At 37.4% G+C, this 19,329-nt stretch overlaps 2 protein-coding genes and 1 pseudogene across 2 annotated transcripts; 1 reads left to right on the plus strand and 2 right to left on the minus strand.

Annotated features, from left to right (window-relative positions):
* The first annotated feature begins 452 nt into the window (after window positions 1–452).
* LOC103935552 lies at window positions 453–2,208 on the plus strand (annotated as a pseudogene).
* LOC103935563 (protein FIZZY-RELATED 3) lies at window positions 2,103–5,508 on the minus strand. The gene is made up of 10 exons (XM_009345335.3): window positions 4,615–5,508; window positions 3,989–4,111; window positions 3,761–3,865; window positions 3,498–3,677; window positions 3,345–3,407; window positions 3,046–3,240; window positions 2,870–2,971; window positions 2,679–2,741; window positions 2,507–2,575; window positions 2,103–2,385 (listed from the first exon to the last, which is right to left on the minus strand). Exons 1-10 carry the CDS (start codon window positions 5,212–5,214, stop codon window positions 2,332–2,334), a joined length of 1,554 nt encoding a protein of 517 aa, XP_009343610.1. The 5' UTR covers window positions 5,215–5,508; the 3' UTR covers window positions 2,103–2,331.
* A 489-nt stretch (window positions 5,509–5,997) lies between these two features.
* Window positions 5,998–10,544, minus strand: LOC103935571 (actin-related protein 5). The gene is made up of 12 exons (XM_009345345.3): window positions 10,383–10,544; window positions 10,219–10,289; window positions 9,943–10,067; window positions 9,688–9,732; window positions 9,248–9,350; window positions 9,000–9,109; window positions 8,475–8,584; window positions 8,298–8,388; window positions 7,773–8,216; window positions 7,382–7,509; window positions 6,825–7,167; window positions 5,998–6,730 (listed from the first exon to the last, which is right to left on the minus strand). Exons 1-12 carry the CDS (start codon window positions 10,481–10,483, stop codon window positions 6,224–6,226), a joined length of 2,178 nt encoding a protein of 725 aa, XP_009343620.1. The 5' UTR covers window positions 10,484–10,544; the 3' UTR covers window positions 5,998–6,223.
* Between the last annotated feature and the right edge of the window lie 8,785 nt (window positions 10,545–19,329).

The raw sequence follows: 19,329 nt of genomic DNA on the forward strand, positions 1-19,329 counted from the left end.
TTTTTTTGGTTATTTGTTAATTTGAATGTACGTCAGAATAATGATATGATAGGCATTCGATTTATTTTCGGGCTAACGAGGAAAACCAAACTAGCACGTATGAACAAAAACTCGTCATCGTAGAGCTTCGGCTTCTATTCAAATTAGTAACATGTAAGGAAAACCAATCGTACAATTTAGTCTAAAAAGTGGAAGTGACGTTTCTACATCAGTCTTATATTTACTACATCATCAATTTAATTAAGAACCGATAATTACCTAAGTAAAACTGTTCATCTCACTTTGACGTCTTCGATTACCAAAACATAATCATGTATAAGACTATGTCTATATGATTTTGTATTAACACGTTGGAAAAAAATATCACTCAAAATTTTGATTTGGTTTTCAAAATTGGAAAATGAACATCTCCGGATCCCTTCCTCGTATTATTATTATTTGAAAAAAAAAATAATGATAAAACTTTCCTCAGCCTTGGTTGGGGTTTAGGGTTTTATTGCGAAGAAGAAACCAGAGAAAGAAACAGAGAAGGAGGAGGTAAGATGAGTGGGGCAGGAAAACCAGATTTCTTCTACAGAGAAGCTCAACGCCTGGGTTATGTGGCTCGCTCAGCCTTCAAGGTATTCATTGATTTACCATTTTACCCAAAATCCATGTCTCTAATTACCACTAACCCACCCACATCGTTGAAACAGCTCCTTCAGATGCAGAAGCAGTACAAGCTCATAACCCCTGACTCCTCTGTTCTCGACCTCGGCTGTGCTCCCGGCGCTTGGCTTCAGGTCCTTTTTGGTCATTTCAAAATCCAAACTTTATACTCAAATCTCTACTGTCTCCTCGTAGCATTCATGGGTTTCTGTTGAAATTTGCAGGTGCCTTGCCAGAGTTTGGGTCCCCTAAAAAATGGCGGCCTTGTTGTCGGGATTGATCTCAAGGTCTCATTTTTCGCTATCCTTTCGAGTTAAATTCCCGTGCTTTTATCTGTTTATTTGATAATTTATAGAGTAATTGGGTTGTGAAATGCGGAATTTGCAGAACAGAAGTGGAAGATTCCTGCTGATCATTGTGATTCAAGGGTTCAAACTGTTTGCGCTGACGTGATGAAGCTACCGAGAGCTCAAGTCAGGGAACTCTCTCCACAGGTACTGTTCTCTGGGCTTCTTTAGCTTTAATTAACAATGGCTTCAAAATGCTTATGCTAATTTACGTCTTTCGATTCTTAAAATATTGGTTAATTATGCTGTTGTTTCGATTTATGATCATGTTGTCCTTCAACCCTGTTTCAGGATGTTTGAAGGTGTGAAACAAATGATACATTGGTTCCTTGCGAACTTCCGGCATTGTAACATTTTTCCATGAATTTCCAACTTAGAAGCCAACCTTACGTTTTACGAAGGAAAACGTTTCTAGGATCCTCTTGCAGATGTAGGAATACGAAAAGAATTTATTGTTTTGCCATTATGTTTGTGCAGCAGAAAGCGTGTTCTGTGGTGCTGTTGGATATGTGTCCCCTCGTTTCTGGAATCTCAAGTAAAGATGCAGCTTTATCGCTCGAGTTAGGAATGCAAGCACTGAATTTGGCTGTTGGTGGAGCAGCCTTCTTATTCAAACAACAAAATTCAAACGGAGGAAAGTAATGTTGGGGCAACTACGAGTTCAGATGATAACGGTGTATTGCAAAGGGGAGGCAATCTTGTGATAAAGCTTTTAGAGAGTGAAGATGTGCAAGGTTCTTCTCTTAATTCCTTCCCTTTCCCCCTTTTTCGGTAGTATAAGAGCGGTAATTGCTTCATTGAATCTCTGTTTGGATATATTTCTTTACCATCTTCTGGCTGCTTGTTTTGCAGAAATCAATCAGATTTGCAAACCGCTGTTCAGAAAGGCGTCATTGTTGAGGCCTAAAGCTACAAGATCATCATCGAGAGAGATTTATTTGATCTGTCAAGGTCTGCAGTCACAGGCAAAGACATAAAATGAAGATTGCACCCCAAACTTAGAAGTAGAATCCAACATTTGTCATGTTCTTAGTCTTAAAAGAAGGATGAGAACAAGAAAAACATCAAGGAACTGACAAAACTTATGAAGACAGAGATCTCCGGGAATGAACACCGAAAATGTAGATATTTGAATTTCTTAATCGTTAGGGTTTGCATAGTACACCAGATAACACTTTACAAACTTCAAAACTTCCCGTGGGATTAACAAGAACCAAAGAAAAAGAAGTAAATTTGTGCCTTTCACTACTGATAAATTACAGTATTCTTCTGACCGGAAAGAATAAGAGTATCTCCATTTACAAGATATCGCTTCATGTGTAAGTGCAAGAGAGAATCATCGAATCTGAGTTCTTCCTAGTGACCAAAGACCCGTATCCTTCACTGACGTCTGAAATACCAAACAAAAAGAAAAAGGATCAGAGAAGCAGTGATGACGTATTTTGGAGGGAAGATAAGGCAGCTTAAAATTTTGATCAGTGTAAGGATTGGATCATGATATCCATGCTTACATGTGTCTTCACAGATGGAAAGACGTTCCAGAATCTTAGAGTCTCATCCCCAGCACCAGTGACTATTGTCTGCGGTAAAAGAGATTTCATTTGAGCTTGTTAGAACTGAGATCTCGGCGTTAGCAACAAGAAATTGTGCATACACGTATAGGGGGGAAAAATGGTGCAATACCTGACCATCCGGTGACATTGCAAGGTACAAAACTCGCATGCTATGGCCGGTTAGATTGGCAACCTATAAGTACATTCCACTAGGAGTTAGATAGAAAGATTATAACTAGAAAAATGCACTTTTTTCTGAATTTTCTTATGCTTCGAGTTGAAGTAAAGGTTTACAAAGTTAAAATCACTTGAAATGCTAACCTTTCCCATGGATGGATACTTCCACACCATAATTTGATTCTGGGAATAACCATGAGTGCTGACTATCTCATTGACATTCTTACTCCATGCAAGATTGCAGACCTACAAAGTCGACTTGTGTGAGTTGAGGGTATTCTCCTTTATTCCCATACGCATAAACAGAAACAGAAGTCTACCTGGCTTCCTGTGTCGATGCTGTTCAATTGGTGGCCGTTTGTAGTGTTCCAGAACCGAATACATCTGTCAGCAGTTCCGCCTCCAGATGCAAGAAGGCCACTCTGGTGGGGTGACCAAGCAATGGCCTTGACTGCAGCTGTGTGCTCTGTCAGTCTCAAAGCCGGTTGCTGAGACTGCTGGTTCCAGACCAAGAGCTGCTCACCACAAGCCACTAAGTAAGCCATTGACTAAAGCATAAGAGAGCAAGAGAAGAGAACACGAACGAGGAAAAGAATGAACACAAGTTTGTAATGGCTACCTGATTATCATTGCCACCGGATGCAAGTTCCCTGTCATCATTGGACCATTTCAGCCCACATACCTGAAGAATTGAAATTTGAAGAAAAGTTAATTTTGTTTGCATATTCCCAAGAACCTCATTTAAGTACATAGTCTTTTGAAGTCTTCATACCTCAGACTTGTGGCCAACAAGCTTGCTGATATAGTTGTCTGGGACTCGAAGGTCGTGTTGAAGTATATTCCGATCTCGGCTCCCTGAAGCTAATATGCGCGAGTTCCACGCCAAGACTCCAGTCCTTGTTTGATGCCCACCCATTGTTCGGACCCTCTTGCACTGCGTCCCATCCCAAACCTAGAACAAAACATCACAGTTAATGACCATCTATGTATCAAGTGTATAAAATCGGAGGACAACCAATTCAAACAAATAGCTACCTGAACTCGACCAAGACTTGTGCCAATCGACAAGTATGAACCCTCCCGTGTCCATTGGACAGAGCACACGCCGTCATTAGGCCCCAAGTCACACAGTTTTGTCACCTGAGGAAACACAATACATCACAAACCCACTATAAAATGAAGAACAGTGGCAGCAGAGAGATTTTTCAAATTAGATTTCTACACCACGGAATGGGAAAGTTGTAAATCTGTCATTAAACTAACCTTGCTGTTTGATGCACTCCAGAGATAAACACTGGTGCCCAGTCCAACTGCAAGGACATTTTGGGAGGACCAGTCCACAAGGTTCAAGTAAAAGTCATCTTGTAGTGACGGAGCATCCAAAACCTGCAACCAATTAGAGCCTTTGAAATCAGTCATCGCATTTTCCCCAATAAACCCCTTCTTAAGGGGGGATCCTGCTCCACTGTTCGTGGAGCGGGGTTATAACAACACATCGATAAATATATGACAAAATAGCAATACATTATTGACACCATATAAACATTATAAAGACACATGTGACATCCATATCGACATCTATATCAAATAACAACACAATATCGACATAATATCAATAGTTTGATGACATATATCGGGTATCCCGTGAAGTTACTGCAAATTAGCATAGGAAATGCAGCTTTTCAAATCGACCATTCCCTTTAGTCCAATCCATCAGATCAACATGTTACTGCACTACAATTAAACTAATTAAGCTAAATTGAGCTGAATTAAGCTAAATTAATGTATTTTATCACCTTTTCCTTGTGAAGATTTGATCTTTCACACTCTCCCAAAATTACCATTAAAATTAGAGATCAAAGGAGGGAAGAAAATGGATAATTAATTACCTTATGGGGTGTCTTGGGGACCTTGCGAGGAGGCTTGGGAGGCGTCGTCTCGCTGGAAAATCCACTGTCATTTCTCAGAAGGGACGGCGAGTAAGGCGAGTTAGGGCCCGAGTTCTCCGTCTTGAACCGCAACATGTTCTTGCTGGGACTCATGGGCGACGCTGCACCACCACCTCCGCCACCTGCAGGAGAAAAAGACCCGAAATCAGACCCGAAAAGCTCCGATTTCAACAACCTGGCATACGCCTCATTGCCTCCTTCTTTCACTGGCGAGGCCTTCTCGTTGAGCCCGAACGTGTGAAGCCGCGACGAGGATCTGCAGGGGATGAATCTGTCGCTGCAAGTCGAGGACTTCGACGGCGAGGACAGGTTCGAAATCGCCCGACAAGAACCCGGCGACGCTGAGAGGCTCGAAACCGCACGAAAGGAACCCGAAACGGAATCGAGGCGGAGCAATGTCTCGGACATCCCGGAGGGGAGGTTGAGCCCCGATTTCCTGGTTTGAGGTGACTCCATTGCTGGGTTCTGTTGGATGCGGTTCTTGGTTGCTTGGCGGAGGAGTTGCTGGGTTGCTGGGTCTGAAGAATGTAAAGATATCATATAGCTAATTGGTATAATTAATGGGGTTTTTGAAGAGAGAAGGAGGAGGCCAAAGGAACAGAAATGGAAGGAAAGGCCTCTCTCTCTCTTTCTCTCTCTAGAGTTTCTCTCTCTTGGTTCAGTGTGGCGGAAGACTTGTAACGGTCGAATTACGGTGGGGTTTATAGGAGCGGTGCTGGGTTTTTCTCTTCTTTTTTATTTTTTATTTTCTGTGAATAAATTGTAATATGTGCAGTGTGCATGTACAGAATCCTCCAACGGTCATTTTTGCATTGATCGAGCTCGTCTAAAGCTGGCCGTTGCTTTGAAGTTAATTGTTTATTGCTTGGCCTTTAAACCTACTATGTTTCTAGTACGTACCATACACCGAAATTTTTCGTTGTTGGATTCTTATTTATTAGATTAATAACTATACATCCAAGTATTTATTACTCAACATTCGTGCTATCCACTAAAGTATAGTAAAATTGTTTATTTTGTGAAGGGGTCGAAAAAATTTTAGACTAAGGATGATACTAAACCACGTGTTATAATGTGATTAGCAGTAGATTAATATCCCAAGAAACAGATTTATTAAATACGTGTTATAATATCGATGCATCAATAACGAAACGTTAATGTGTCATGTCATGCCAAATAAGTTCTTTTAGGGATTGGTTTCGGGTTGAATAAGTCCGACTGTCACTCGAGTACAGCCTACTAGAGCAACTTCATACTAAATGAGACAAATGTGGAGTCTAAAGAGAATAAAATCCACAGTAAAAGTAAGAGAAACCCTACAAATGACATGGTATGGAAGCCCCACACAAGTTAAAGTAGATTGGAGTGAAAGTTTAGAGGAGCAAACTTTTACATCAAATTGCCACATAAATTGGCAAATGACACATTTAGTAAGAAAAAGTTGTTTGAAATTGCGATGCTCATCGTCAATGTTTAACATGTTCTCTGCAATCTACGTTTGACAACACCAATAATGGCATATATCAAGGCATAAAGGTGACCTAAACAACTACAATGTATAATACCGAAATTGGTATCTGCGAACGCAGTCTTCACCCTTCTCATAGTAGTCTTCCTTACTGAAAGTTTGTGTCGGGAAGTGGGAGGCGGCGGCATAAGCAGAAGCCCCACGCCATGCATCTAGAATCGGATCCAATGCTTTGACTATCCTTATGGGTGAACCACACGGCCGAATCATCCGGATTCCTGCCTCCAAGCGCTCGCTCATGCCAGGAAAAAGACTACTCCCACCAGTCATAAATATTGAACTGGTTAGCCTCTCCTCCAGCTCTTGGCCCTTAGTTGGCAGCCTCCTCAGCGACACCCCAGCCATCTCATCTAAGCCTGCCTGGTCGATTCCAATCCAGTTGGGACAAAATAAGACCTCTGGGCACCTGAACCTTTCAACACCGAAAACAATTTGAAAATCTTCCTGGGTAAGAGGACGAAACTTTGGTGCTTCAGCAGATTGAGGGTTTGCAATATCTGGTTTGGGAACAAATGTCGGGTCCACTTCCTGTCAAAGCAATGAACCAAAACAAATAATTAGGATCAAAACTACAAAGGTAAACCACAGCCAGCCCTTAAGTGAAGCAGAATAAAGTTCAGACCTTGAGCCTAGAAGAGAGACGCGCTAGCTCTGCTTCATCCACATCTGGTCCCTCATCATCATCATCGTTATCTTTGCTCATGAGTTTGTATAGTTGCCAATCTTCATCTTTTGCGCCAAAAGTATCCTCACCCTTGCCGCGATCAAAAGCTGCTGTTGTCAAAAGGCGCATCCTTTCCCTCTGTGCAGCATTTAATCTCTCGCCACGGCCAACATTTCCAGAAAAATTATTTCCATTTGTATGACCCCCACCATTTGTCTTAAGTCGTTTTCTCTGTTCAACTTTCTCTGAAAGATCTTTATATTTAGCATGCAACTGCTCTAAATAAACCTCCGGGTTTTCTCTACAATACAAAGAGAAAATAATAATTAACGAGGAGATGGTACACATTTCCAAAACTTATAAAATCATCATGAGGAATCTAGAATGCTAAACAGTGAACCATATAAAATCTTAATTTTAACAAACATGAATGGTTTTCTCTCCTTAAAGCCTGATCACAATAAACTGATTTTGTTTTACGTTGCCAAAATAAAAAACCATGTGTCAACACATACAAACGTTTTTTCTCATCTTGTTGATTTCTCTTTTCCCGCTCTAATTCTTCTTCATGACGCTTCTGTTTAGCTCGCTGCCGACCTTCAGATGTGGTTTTTAGAAACAACTGTCTCTTTTTCTCCTTCAGCTGTCAAGAGAACAGTACCAAAGGACTCCATTAACGATGATGTGAAAACCTAAAAGCAAGATGAATATAAGGAAAAAGCTCAAATGCTATCTGGTTGACGCCTTCAAATGTTAGGTTTACAGAGAGGACCTCAGGTTTTTCAAGTCATAAATAGGTGTTAAGAGCAATGAATTGTGTGCAGTTTATGCACACATCCTAAAAGTGCAATACACAACGAATTCAAAATGGTGGGAATGTGAAAGAAAGTTGGCATAAAAGCATACCTGCTCAGAGGTAAGCATGTTGTCAGGTATATTTAAAAGAGGAAACCTTTCGCTTCCTGCAGGATCTGTCTTCTCGTCAAGCTCAGCTTGTTCACCCTTTGGTTCACCTTTTGTTTTCAGTAACGATTGTCTTACCTTCACCAGGGCAGATTCTACTTCCTTCTTGGAGACATAGCCAGTGGCTGACAAGAACGATGGTATATCAGGCTCTTCGACCTGTTCAAGCTGTTTTAGAAGAAACTCCAACCCGTGTGATTCATTCTCCAGTTCATTTATCCTAGAAGATCTCTTCGCCTCAGCCATTTCTCGCAATCGTTGACCTTGTTTCTCTTTAATGGCTGCCTTTCTTGCAATCTCTTCTTCGGAAGGGGGCTCCTCAGTAGGTGGTGGAACCCATGGAAGCTGCCACATCCTTGTTTTATCTTCAGCTTCCTTTGCCCCCCTCTGTGAAAACAAAAAATATATCAACAGTTAACTAACGAGATTGGGATAGGCGAAAGGATTGGAAAAGGCAATCATCAATACCTGAAATAACCGAGCTTCTGACACATAATCTGGAGCAATGTAACAGTGCTCCATCTTCAGGTCTTCAACCTTCTCCCATGTAAGCCTAGCCCTGTTGCATTAGATACACATAATCAGAAATATTACTCAATCGGTCCCCCATTCAAGTGAACTGGAAACCAACCAAATTATACTCACATATGATGAGGGTATTTAAGTGAGAGAAGTTGCTTCATATAATCAGTGATGTGGTACCCACCAATGTTAGTTCGACAGCTTCCTTTATAATCGGGTTCACCATCAATAAACTGGGAATGACATACAAAAAAATGATCAACCTAGCAATCAAGAGAGGTCTTGGGTATGTTATCATCTTTATCAATTTCTTAGTTGTTCTGAAAATATGAACTGCAGTAGTGGAATTCCATACTGAAGATTTGCTTGAGGCCAATAAAACTAGATATGTTTTCCACAATCCCAACCTATAAATCCCACAATGAATCATGATAACATACTGAGTAACCAATTTGTATAATAATGCTCACTTAAAGAGGTACTAATGAAGGGATTTATGGAAAACCAGAATCGCAACAGAAAATTTTAAACTACAGCTTATTTATCATTATATTGACAATCAGAGATGTAATGAAACTTCAGTCTTGGATATTTTTCATTACTAAATCCGTCATTAGTTAAGCAATTACCAAGACCAAGAAAGCATACCGGAATAACATGAGTAGTGGTAAACCCAGGACAGATAGCAAGACCATCTTTATCACAAACCCCATGCTGCTGATTATACTTATAGCTGAATGCAGCATCGACACCATATGCTGTAAGTATGGAAACAAAGAAAAATAAAAAATCTCAACAAAAGTAGACATATTAAAGGGAGCAAAAACAACACAGGCCAAAGAGCCAGTAAGGAAGCATGTCTGAAGAGAGGTAAAATTTTAAGTTACTGTTGATACCTATAGATGGAACTCCATATGTCTCAAACAAAAGTTCAGCCATTTTACTACGAGAGTGAAATGGGTTGCACACGCATTCAGTAATCAGGATCGGGTGATCAATCTGTTCTGCCCTCAAATGAACACAAAGTTTAGGAAAAGGTCTTACAAATATATAAACTGATCTGAAACCTTACATGAAAAAAAAGGCTTCAAAATAAATGACTTTGCATATACTTGTAACGATCTAAAAAAAAAAAAAAAAGAAAAAAAGAACACTATTGCATATCATTCATGCAAACTGGTATTGGCAATCTCATTAAAAAGAACTGGCCTCAAGATAGACAAAATCATGGTAGAAAAGAAAACAGCTTTTAACAAAATGAACCTCCATAATCAAAATCTAGAGCTTCAGCAAGTACAGTAAAACGAGGAAACAAACGGTCCAATTTGAATCATACCTGTGATCCATTTGCACCCAACCGATCAAAGGCAAAGTCAAGAATCTACAGACGCAAGAGACTATTAGTAAGGCTACAAGTCTAAGATTACTGCATGCAAACCAGAAAAGATCGATGCACTATAAATTTTAGACACGGTGTACACCAAAACCATGTAAACTTTTCATTTCGAGCTGGTAGCCAAGCTAAATGCCAAGGCAAAAATGAATTGAGTGCGCCAACCAATACAGAACATCATTAGTAAACTGAACTTACATATTCCATAATTTCAAACTGGAAAACAACATTGTTGTCAAAAGCTGAGCGGGGTCCCGACCGCGTGCAATCAAAGTATTTCAACAATGCAGGATCATGGTCTCCAACAATGGTCACAGTTTCTCCTGAATACAGAATTTTTTTTTTTTTAAATTTTTTTGATATTTCTTTAAAGTTACCACCTTCGATAATAACACAAAATTATACACGAAAAAGCTTCTTGAACCTTGCAAATTAAGCTCTCAAAATACATAACAGTGAGAAAATCGAGCGTACCGGTGGCCTTGTGGCGCGGCCTCTGAACAATGTTGCGGAAAATAACACGAGGCTCGGCCTCTCCTGCCCACCTGAAAATCCCGCACAAAATAGGTGAAAATTAACAAAAATGGCCATGAATTACGCACGCGGAAGTTGAAATTAGGGTTGTTGCGAGGTTATACCCGATGCGAAAATAGGAGGCGCCATTGTCGATGACGATGGGAGTGGAGGAAGGGAAGCGTCTGTAATCGGACTGCCGTTGAATTTTGGAGATAAACGGCATTTCGAATGGAGGGAGCCGAGGCCGTGCCTGCGTTTTGTGCCCTAGCTTTCTCTGCTTCTTCTGTTGCAGTTCGAGTGTTCCACCATGGTAAAGAAGAAGCAGACTTGCACAGTGCCAGAAGTGGGCCGGTTCGGGTTTTCAAGCCCACGGAAGTTTCGCTCGAACCGGTTTTGCCGCCAAAGATTGGACCCTCTCTAGAGCTTCTCGCGCTTTTTCCGCTTTACGGGCCCAAAAGACTGGCTGAGTTGGGCTCAGACAAAGCCCATAGTCGCACTTTGTGTCACCCTCTCGCCATAGGGGAATTTACTTGGATGGAATTTTGGAGGTCAATGGTAACATGAACAATTTTTTAGTCGGAATAAGTTTGAAAAAACTCAACCTAATTTGTTATGTGCAAGTTTATAGCTCCTTCTTGTGAAGCTAGTAGTATAAATTTTGTTTTATGTCGATGATGCGTGGTTTAATCAAGCGTGCTTTCTTTTTAGTGGAATGTTAATTTGTAGTGACCCTTTGTGATTGGTGGCTGGAAGATGAGTTTATATTTTATATGTTGTTGATACTCATCCTGGATTACGAATAAAACTTGAATTTGATGAAAAAAATAACAGTGATTCAATGACTCTTCATTCTCAATTTAGTCTAAATTAACATTTACAAAATCGTCTAATTTAACTTGTTGACCCTTTTGTATTGATTTGTTTCTATTTAACACAAGTTATTGTATCGAATTTACCTTCACTTAATGATCATTTTCTTTAATTCCGTTTTATACAAGTAATCCTCCACAGGAAATTGAACATAATACATCAAGTGCATGGATAACTATTGTTACTCGTTTAAATTACAAACTTACTAAAAATAATAGTAGTAATAATGAAAATTGTGAAATCTCAACCCTCGAATCTTACATGAACTTTGAGAATATCATTTACTTCATAGTCTAATTTTACCGCTCCATCGAAAATATCCTCTACACATATGATCGTAGTCTAAAACTTGGTAGTTTTTCCAACACCTAACCAGAGTTGAGCCCTAAGATTTGATGACAAATGAAATGAAAATCATGAATTATAAACCAAAAGCCTTAATCTTTTTTATGCACGAGAAGTTGTTAAATAATTTAACTAGTAACATCGCCCAACATTTACTTGGAAAGAGACATGGAGTTCACATGTGAAAGTGAAGGACAAGTAATGATGATGAAGGATTGACACTAAAGGCGAGGTGATGAAACATTGCAGGTAAGGATCGTCCTTTAGGGATTGAATTATTGTACATTGGCAATGGCACAGCCAAATCTCACTGATTAAAGAACACTTGGAGTACAAATGATGTGTCTTATTGTCCTAGGAGGAATCATTGAGGTTTGGGATCGATATATGTGCATTGTTATTTGTTAGCTATCTAGCATTAGATACCAGTCTTATATTTCACTCTTCAAGTGTATATATCTAGAGGTTTATTAAGGGGTACTCATCGATCCTCTTCAATTAAGTAATCAAAAATATGTTTACGATTAATTGAAGACACTTTTGCCATTTAATACTACGGTATAGTAATATTCTTCTTTGTTTGTAAGTGAGATGTATTAAATTCGATTTTCGCCAAAGGCGAATTTGAACTACATTATTGTTAGCCCATTGAGTAAAACCTCTCTAAATTAATACTGTATAAAGGAATAACCTTTTTAAAAGTCATAAAAACTTCACATTGTAATCAATTATAATTTTCTTGGTCCTATCTTAAGGAAACACACCTCCATGTAATTATAATTTTTACTTCAAGTTGGGGTTTGATGCTTTCTTTTTGCACAATCAACACGAATATTTTTAGGTAACTGATTGTTCATATTGACCTTGGGTGGGCATGATTGATATTGACAAAGAAAAAAAAAAGATATTCAACTCCTTTTCTAACATTGAAGAGGTTCCATCATTAAACTAATTGGCAATATAAGGAATAGCCAAACTACTTAAAAGTTGTTCCTCTCATCAATGTGAGATTTATTAGGTTTCACATGGAGCACAAGTGGCTGTACTCGAGTGACGCCCCTCAGACATACAACTTGAGTGACTTGGAGCACAAGTGGCTGTTAGGTTTCACCTCGAGCACAAGTGCATGTACTCGAGTGACGTGGACCATAAATGGCTGTTAGGTTTCACCTGAAGCACAAGTGGGACAATATGCTCTGATACCATGAAGAAAGTTAGGATTCCAACATGAAATCAATTGGCAATATGGGGAGTAGCCCAACTACTTATAGGCATATGCAAGGTCTCTCCTCTCATCAATGTGGGATTCATCATCAACATACACAACAGAGCATTGGGCATAAAGAAACAGCACCTTGAAGTACAATTAAATTAAATACATATGTGCAAGAATAAAATAATTTGAGCCCAAAGAATCTAACTAAACGCACCATTGAAAAATAACTTCTCTAAAGTTAATAAAAATAATTTTTTTTAAGGATAAATAAGTCAATAAATAATTTTTTTTTAATTACACCTCAATTAAAAAATAACTTCTCTAAAGTTAATAAAAATTATTTGATCCCAACTTTATAAGTTTATAAAGGCTTTAGTGTATTCTAACTAAACGCACCATTGAAGTTCTTATCCTTTGAAGAATCCAAATGCTAGCTAGATATAGCGACTCCTTTTATTTGGAAGAGTGAAATTAGGGTTTGAAAGGGAGAGTGTCTCACCCCCAACATCTCTTTTTCGGTTTTACTCTTTTAACCAGTTTCCTTTTGACAAGCGCAAAATCCCGAAGAACATGATCACTTGCGTACCAATTAAACCATGGCAAGTTGTTTGTACGTTGCAGCCGAGAGAGATTGACAGAGAAAGCTAATTAATATATAAGATGACTCAACGTGACAGGCCAATAAGACATTTTCTTAGATATGTGAATGAGGTAACATGGCGTCATATCTTCACATCGATCTGATAGAACAAAATGGCCAGAGAAATGGGGAAATGTAAAAAGATGTTTCAAACCCTAGTTTCTTTTCAGAAATGAAACCCTTCCCTATATGGCTATATAGCTATGCCTTGAGATGGCATCACGAACAATTACTACCCAAGGTATACGTACTTTTACTTTCCATCCATCATTGCTCTGGTTGAAACTGTTGATTTGATTGAGTTCGGATCCTTGCCGGATCCTCTTTGTGAGGATTTCAGAAATTCATGAATCATGTTCGTTTATCGTACATCGTGCGGTCAAAAATCATTTTAAATATTTTTATTTAAAAATAAACATAAACAGTACTTGACAAAAAATGACCACACGATATACGATGAACGGACACGATTCACAGATTCTCATGATCCTTACCAAAAGGATCTGGGGAGGATCTTGTCGGGATTCAAATACTCAAATGCAAATCTAAATATAAATTAAATTTATAAAGGGGGTGCTACTAAGACACCAATTTTTACCTCTTATACATTTCTTGTTAATTAATGTTATTTGATATATTTTTTAATTCATTTGATTTGACGACGACAAAAAATTGAAATGAATGTGTGACAAATAAAAAAAGTTTGTAGATAGCGCATCCTAGTACGAGAGAGAGAGAGAGAGAGAGAGAGAGAGCAGTCTAAGAGCTGTAAAAGAAAGGACCTAGCTACCAAAACGGGAAAGTATGAACCTTACGAGCGAGAGCCCCGCATGGCACAGTTCGTGTCTGTCCACCTCAACACACTTCACATCTACGTACGTATACTCAGTCAGAGTCATATTCCTCCTAACCCAGAAAGAAAAGCCAATTAACCTTTTCTCCTGTGATCATCCATCTCTCGACTCTCGATGCATGGGATCACGATTTGATATATATCTTTGTCACCAACACGACTACCTAAAAATTCTCCATTTGCTTTTGTAGTTCAACACACAAACAAGTCAAGACTCGTAACATAAATCCTAGTTAGTTTATCTAAAGTTCTATACACATGGTACTACTACGTACAACAATTAATGGTATTTTGGATACTTTCAATCAGTCGTCCATAAGATTCAAGAGAGCTGTTAAAGATTTTGACGAATCATTGAATTTACAAAATTAATAACTGTAGCATGATACTTTTTGGTCGAAACTCAAAACATATATAACTCTGGGATCAATAGGTAGAGGAGAGAAAAAGTTGCTATATAAATAAAAGTATATATATCTAGTACATCTGAGCTAATGTCGAGACACACCAAAGCAAAAAACAAAAGAAAGAGTGGGAAGAAAAATGAGATAGCGTGTTGAGAAGAAATGAAGAAAAAAAGGCACCTGAAATGAGGCTATACGATTTGTAGAGCGAGGTCACTGTGGTTTCTAAATGGGGTAAGCTAAACCTATATATACAAGTGCAAATTGTAATGCAATGTAGCTGCTTGCAGTTGTCTTGTGTCAAAACACAGTCCAGACTCCTCAGCGAGATTTCAGGGCTTCGTTTTTGACAAATCATTTCAGAAAACAGTATAGGCGGTGCGCCCAGAAGGCAAGAAAGTAGAATACTAGGTTAGGGTTTTGTGAAAATTTATTGTGCCTTGTTTTATGACATGTACCGGTGCAATTGAGGATTAGCTGGATATGTGGTCAAAAATTTAGGGCTCATTTGGAAGAGCTTTAAAAATAACTAAAAGCATTTTTAGAGAAATTATTACTGGGCTCCAAAAGTGTTTGAAGTGCTTCTTGCAAGAAGCCTAGTTATGAGTTTGTTGCATGAAACACTTAAGTGCTTTTCAAGTATTCACTTGCATTTTTATTAAGGATTAGTTCTCAAAAAAAAAATCACCAAATACGCTTTCAGTTATTTTAAAGGCACTTCAAAACGAGACCTTAATGATAAATATTTAAATATTCTTATGTAAACTATACACCGGTGTATATTAAAAGACTTTAGGGTTTATACCGAAGATTTAATAATTAAATTTCTAAGTATTCTGGTTTATACTTATATGCTAGTGCGTATTAGAGAACTAGGTTTATAATGTTTGTTGGTTCCTCTAACGAAATTAAAATATCAGGGCATGGTAAAATAAATTTTGTATAATTCGAAAATTAATAATTTGCAATAACTTTAAGTTAATAAAGTCTTCCAATCGAGTTTTTCACATGGTAACACAGAAAATATATATCAGAAAAGTTACTTGGGGAAAGGCCTTAAATTAATCGTGCCTCCTAAGAAGACGATGTATCGTAATTAACACTTTACCAATTAGTTAAGCATAAACTATTCATCTTAAGATGGTGCGCATTAACAAAAGAACAAAACAAAAAGGAAAAAGAAAATTGAAAGACTTGTTTGGAGGTAGTGCTTACGAAAATCTATAGCAGGCTTGGATTTCGTTTTAAAAGAAGACAAGGCGGTTGTAGGGCACGAGAAGAGTACTTAGTCCCCACCGGCCACTGGTTCAAAAGGAATATTTCTCAGCAGATTAAAAAACAAAACCTCTCTCTCTTTCTCTCAACACCCAGCTGATGGATAAGCAGATCTTTTGTTTTTCCTCTTGCCATGGCCTGTGGCATTGGCTGATTGGCACGTGAAAATGATCCAAGTCACCATACTTGGGGCTCCTAAAGCTTTCTGAACATATTTTAATTTTATTAGAATGGTTCCAAAAGCATAATTTGATTCGATAGATCCACTAATGATATTGTAAACAGTAAACCAACAGAACTCTCCTGAGCTGTTGCACAAGCTATCTAGTGTTAGGTTCAATATACTACCTCAAAGAACGGTTGAGAGAGACTCCAACTGATATGGTTAAATATGTGATGCCATATTAATTATAGTTATAATTTCTTAAGCTATATGTATTGACCAAGTCACTGATACTCAAGGCAATTTTTTTTTCTTCTAAAATGTTAATGATCATATGTTGAAAAGATAAATAATATGTAGTGCATTGCATGATTAAGACCTTGATGGTTCAATATTTCAAATAAAACAAAGGTATCGATTATATGCAGACCTACCCCATGGACCCAGTATATAATTATATTGAAGATTTTATAATTTCATGCTAATCAAAACACATAAGCTTTACATTCTTGGAGAAGACGTCAAACGAGGACTAGATAGCTTGAAGCACTTCTATGCATTGTTGCTCTTTACTCACAAATTGGTAGGGAATTCTAGCGTCTGTGATGTGTTGCAGTGTGCATAGGGACTTCAAACTTGCATAGGCATCACATCTCAAGTTAATACAACCCACTAATAGATCCTAAAAACCCTAATATGCTTATAACTACAATACTAAAGCCATGAAATTGTATTCCACGCAGCAACCTCTTAGCCTATAATTAAGAAATTAATCCGGGGTTTCACTATTCCTTGTGGCACAAGAAATAGTTCACTAATTGTAACTCTAATCTAGTGTATTTCAAATACAACTATGTAAATTTACCAATTGTATTTTTAGTTTGACTATATTACCCTTAGGCCCAATTGTTTTTGGGATTCGAACACAAAAAATAGGTTTGAAAAGCATCAAGTGTTACAAATCATAACTAATGTACAAGGGCTAACGAATCAATAATGGCGGAATCATCAAACCTACAAGACTAAAACATAAAAATTAAATACAAACCATACCAAATTGACTGTACCGAATCTATCTAACCTAAGGAACTAAAACATAGAAAATACAAACCATACCAAATCTATCTAACCTAAACTATATAACGTAACAACCTAATTAACCGTACTAAAACTATCGGACCTAAGCTCGTACAACGTACATATTTGTTATTTACATCACATAACCAAACGTAACAATTCAACCGAAAGAACCAAACAACGCAAAATCCCCACATAGGCCTTTCAACACACACATGGTAAGCATTGTAAAGTAATCATGCCTTTGCTAAGACAATTTTTGGATGTAAATTAGTGCATATGTACTCCACACAATATCAGTATGAGAGCTTTCAAAAGTATGACAATGGAACTGGTTCACAATATCAGTATGAGAACTTTCAAAAGTATGACAATGGAGGTTACATTTATGGTGACAAACTGATAGTGAATCAACGGTTAGATTTCTAAAACTTTGATGGTGGAGGTTACGTTTATGGTGATAAACTGATAGTAAATCAACAGTTAGGTTTCTAAAACTTTGATGGTGGAGGTTACGTTGAAGACAATGATTGATGACATACTTGTAAATAGTAGTAAAATCTATGGTTTTGTTATAAGTGATATGTCGTGGTACATTAAAATAAATGATCTTTTTTGAATATATAAAACCTTTCAGGTTATATTCTAGGAATTATCTTATTGAGGCTCTTATCTCTAAAATCCCTTTCGATTCGTTGATAGGTCATAAATGGAAAGAGATCCTCTCCGGATCTCTTCCACCAAAGCATGCGGATCAAGTGATCCAGGCATTAAAATTTGATTAAACAGCTAAAAATAGAGGTTTATTTTAAAAGTTATAATAATTTTAACCGTTTGATCAAATTTCAAGGATCACTTGATCCGCAGGTTTTGGTGTAAGAGATCCGGAGAGGATCTCTTTTTGTCATGTATAAAATTCATTTAGAGGAAATATCTGAAAAGATGCGAGTGACGTAATTATAATCGATTGAAGCTTGGACTCTAGTGAAATATCTTCCTACTAAAGAAAACACAGTAGTTGGAGCGAGTTGATTTAGGATTAGGATTTCACCCCCAAAAACAAAATTTAGTATTAAAGAACAATAATAATTAAAGCTATAGTGGAATGAGGATACTCTTTGTGAGGATTTCGAGGATCCTCTTTGTGAGGATTTCGATGATCTTTTAATCACATTTGTTTATCGTATATGTCAATTTTTGTCAAGTACTATTTATATTCAATTTTAAATAAAAAAATTCTCAATGATTTTTTATTGCACAATATACAATAAATAGACATAATTAGAAAATTTCAAAAACCCTCACAAAAAGAATCCATGAAAGATTCTTATTCTTGTATTACACAGTCAAATATCAAATAATTAATAAAGTAAACTTTGTCTTGATCTTAGAGCTGACTACCAGAAACCTCAGCAACCCGTACGAGGTGGAGTCTCAGGACTAAAGAGATCGAGAGTGTTTTCTGTGAGCGCGCGTTGCTTGCTTTGATCCACTACTTCGTGTTCGACGCCATCTCTCTCTCTCTCCAGTACAATTTCAGCCACATCAATGTCACATCAACTCTTTATATATATGTATCTCGCTGCTTCAAAGTTGTAAATCGGATGTCAGATTCCCGCACCGTCCACCCAATAATAAGCTTTGTATAATTATAATGGAAGAAAGATTATCTACCCTTCTGTTTGATGTCTTTCTTATTTTTTTATATTTGTATGATCACAATTAAGTTACATCAATATTTTATATTCCTATTACTTTTTGTTTTATTATATTTATAAAAAAATTAATTTAAAATATTAACATAATTTAATCATAACCGCTCAAAATAAAAAAAATGGGAAAGACATCGAGAAAGGAGGGCAGCCAATCTGCCTCCATTACAGTGCGACTTCTACTGCTATCAACTAATCTGAAACCAATGTTCTTTTTCTGTTCGGACTGAAACAGTTCATTTATACTCTTTGTATAATATAAAACTAGCAATTGTACACATATTATAAATATGCTTATTTAAATTTTGCAAGAGGTGGCTAAAATTTTTTGATGATGATTTTTAAATCATTTTTCGTCGCTTAAGAGGTTGTTTATATCTTTAATGACTGTTTGAATAATTAATTCGTCACTAAAAAAACAATAAAATTATTTTATTGACAGGATTAATTTGATATTTTCACTCTATTTTGATTGATAAAAAGATTTTTGTTAATAGGTAGTTTAGATACAAAA

This window comes from the organism of the source record quoted next, unplaced genomic scaffold (assembly GCF_019419815.1).
Source record: "Pyrus x bretschneideri cultivar Hongxiangsu unplaced genomic scaffold, Pyrus_bretschneideri_v1 Contig32, whole genome shotgun sequence".
Taxonomy (NCBI): Eukaryota; Viridiplantae; Streptophyta; class Magnoliopsida; order Rosales; family Rosaceae; genus Pyrus; species Pyrus x bretschneideri.

What these genes read in the sequence shown, in the direction of transcription:
- LOC103935563 (XM_009345335.3), bottom strand. Translation starts at nt 5,214, where the DNA reads ATGATATCTTTACATTCTTCAGACCCAGCAACCCAGCAACTCCTCCGC. An exon ending in CCGGTGGCAATGATAATCAG is followed by an intron (nt 3,241 to 3,344) that starts GTAGCCATTACA and finishes TGTGGTGAGCAG; the next exon opens with CTCTTGGTCTGGAACCAGCA. An exon ending in TTCCATCTGTGAAGACACAT is followed by an intron (nt 2,386 to 2,506) that starts GTAAGCATGGAT and finishes TTGGTATTTCAG; the next exon opens with ACGTCAGTGAAGGATACGGG.
- LOC103935571 (XM_009345345.3), bottom strand. Translation starts at nt 10,483, where the DNA reads ATGCCGTTTATCTCCAAAATTCAACGGCAGTCCGATTACAGACGCTTC. An exon ending in CAAGATGAGAAAAAACGTTT is followed by an intron (nt 7,168 to 7,381) that starts GTATGTGTTGAC and finishes TTTGTATTGTAG; the next exon opens with AGAAAACCCGGAGGTTTATT. An exon ending in GTCTCTCTTCTAGGCTCAAG is followed by an intron (nt 6,731 to 6,824) that starts GTCTGAACTTTA and finishes TTGCTTTGACAG; the next exon opens with GAAGTGGACCCGACATTTGT.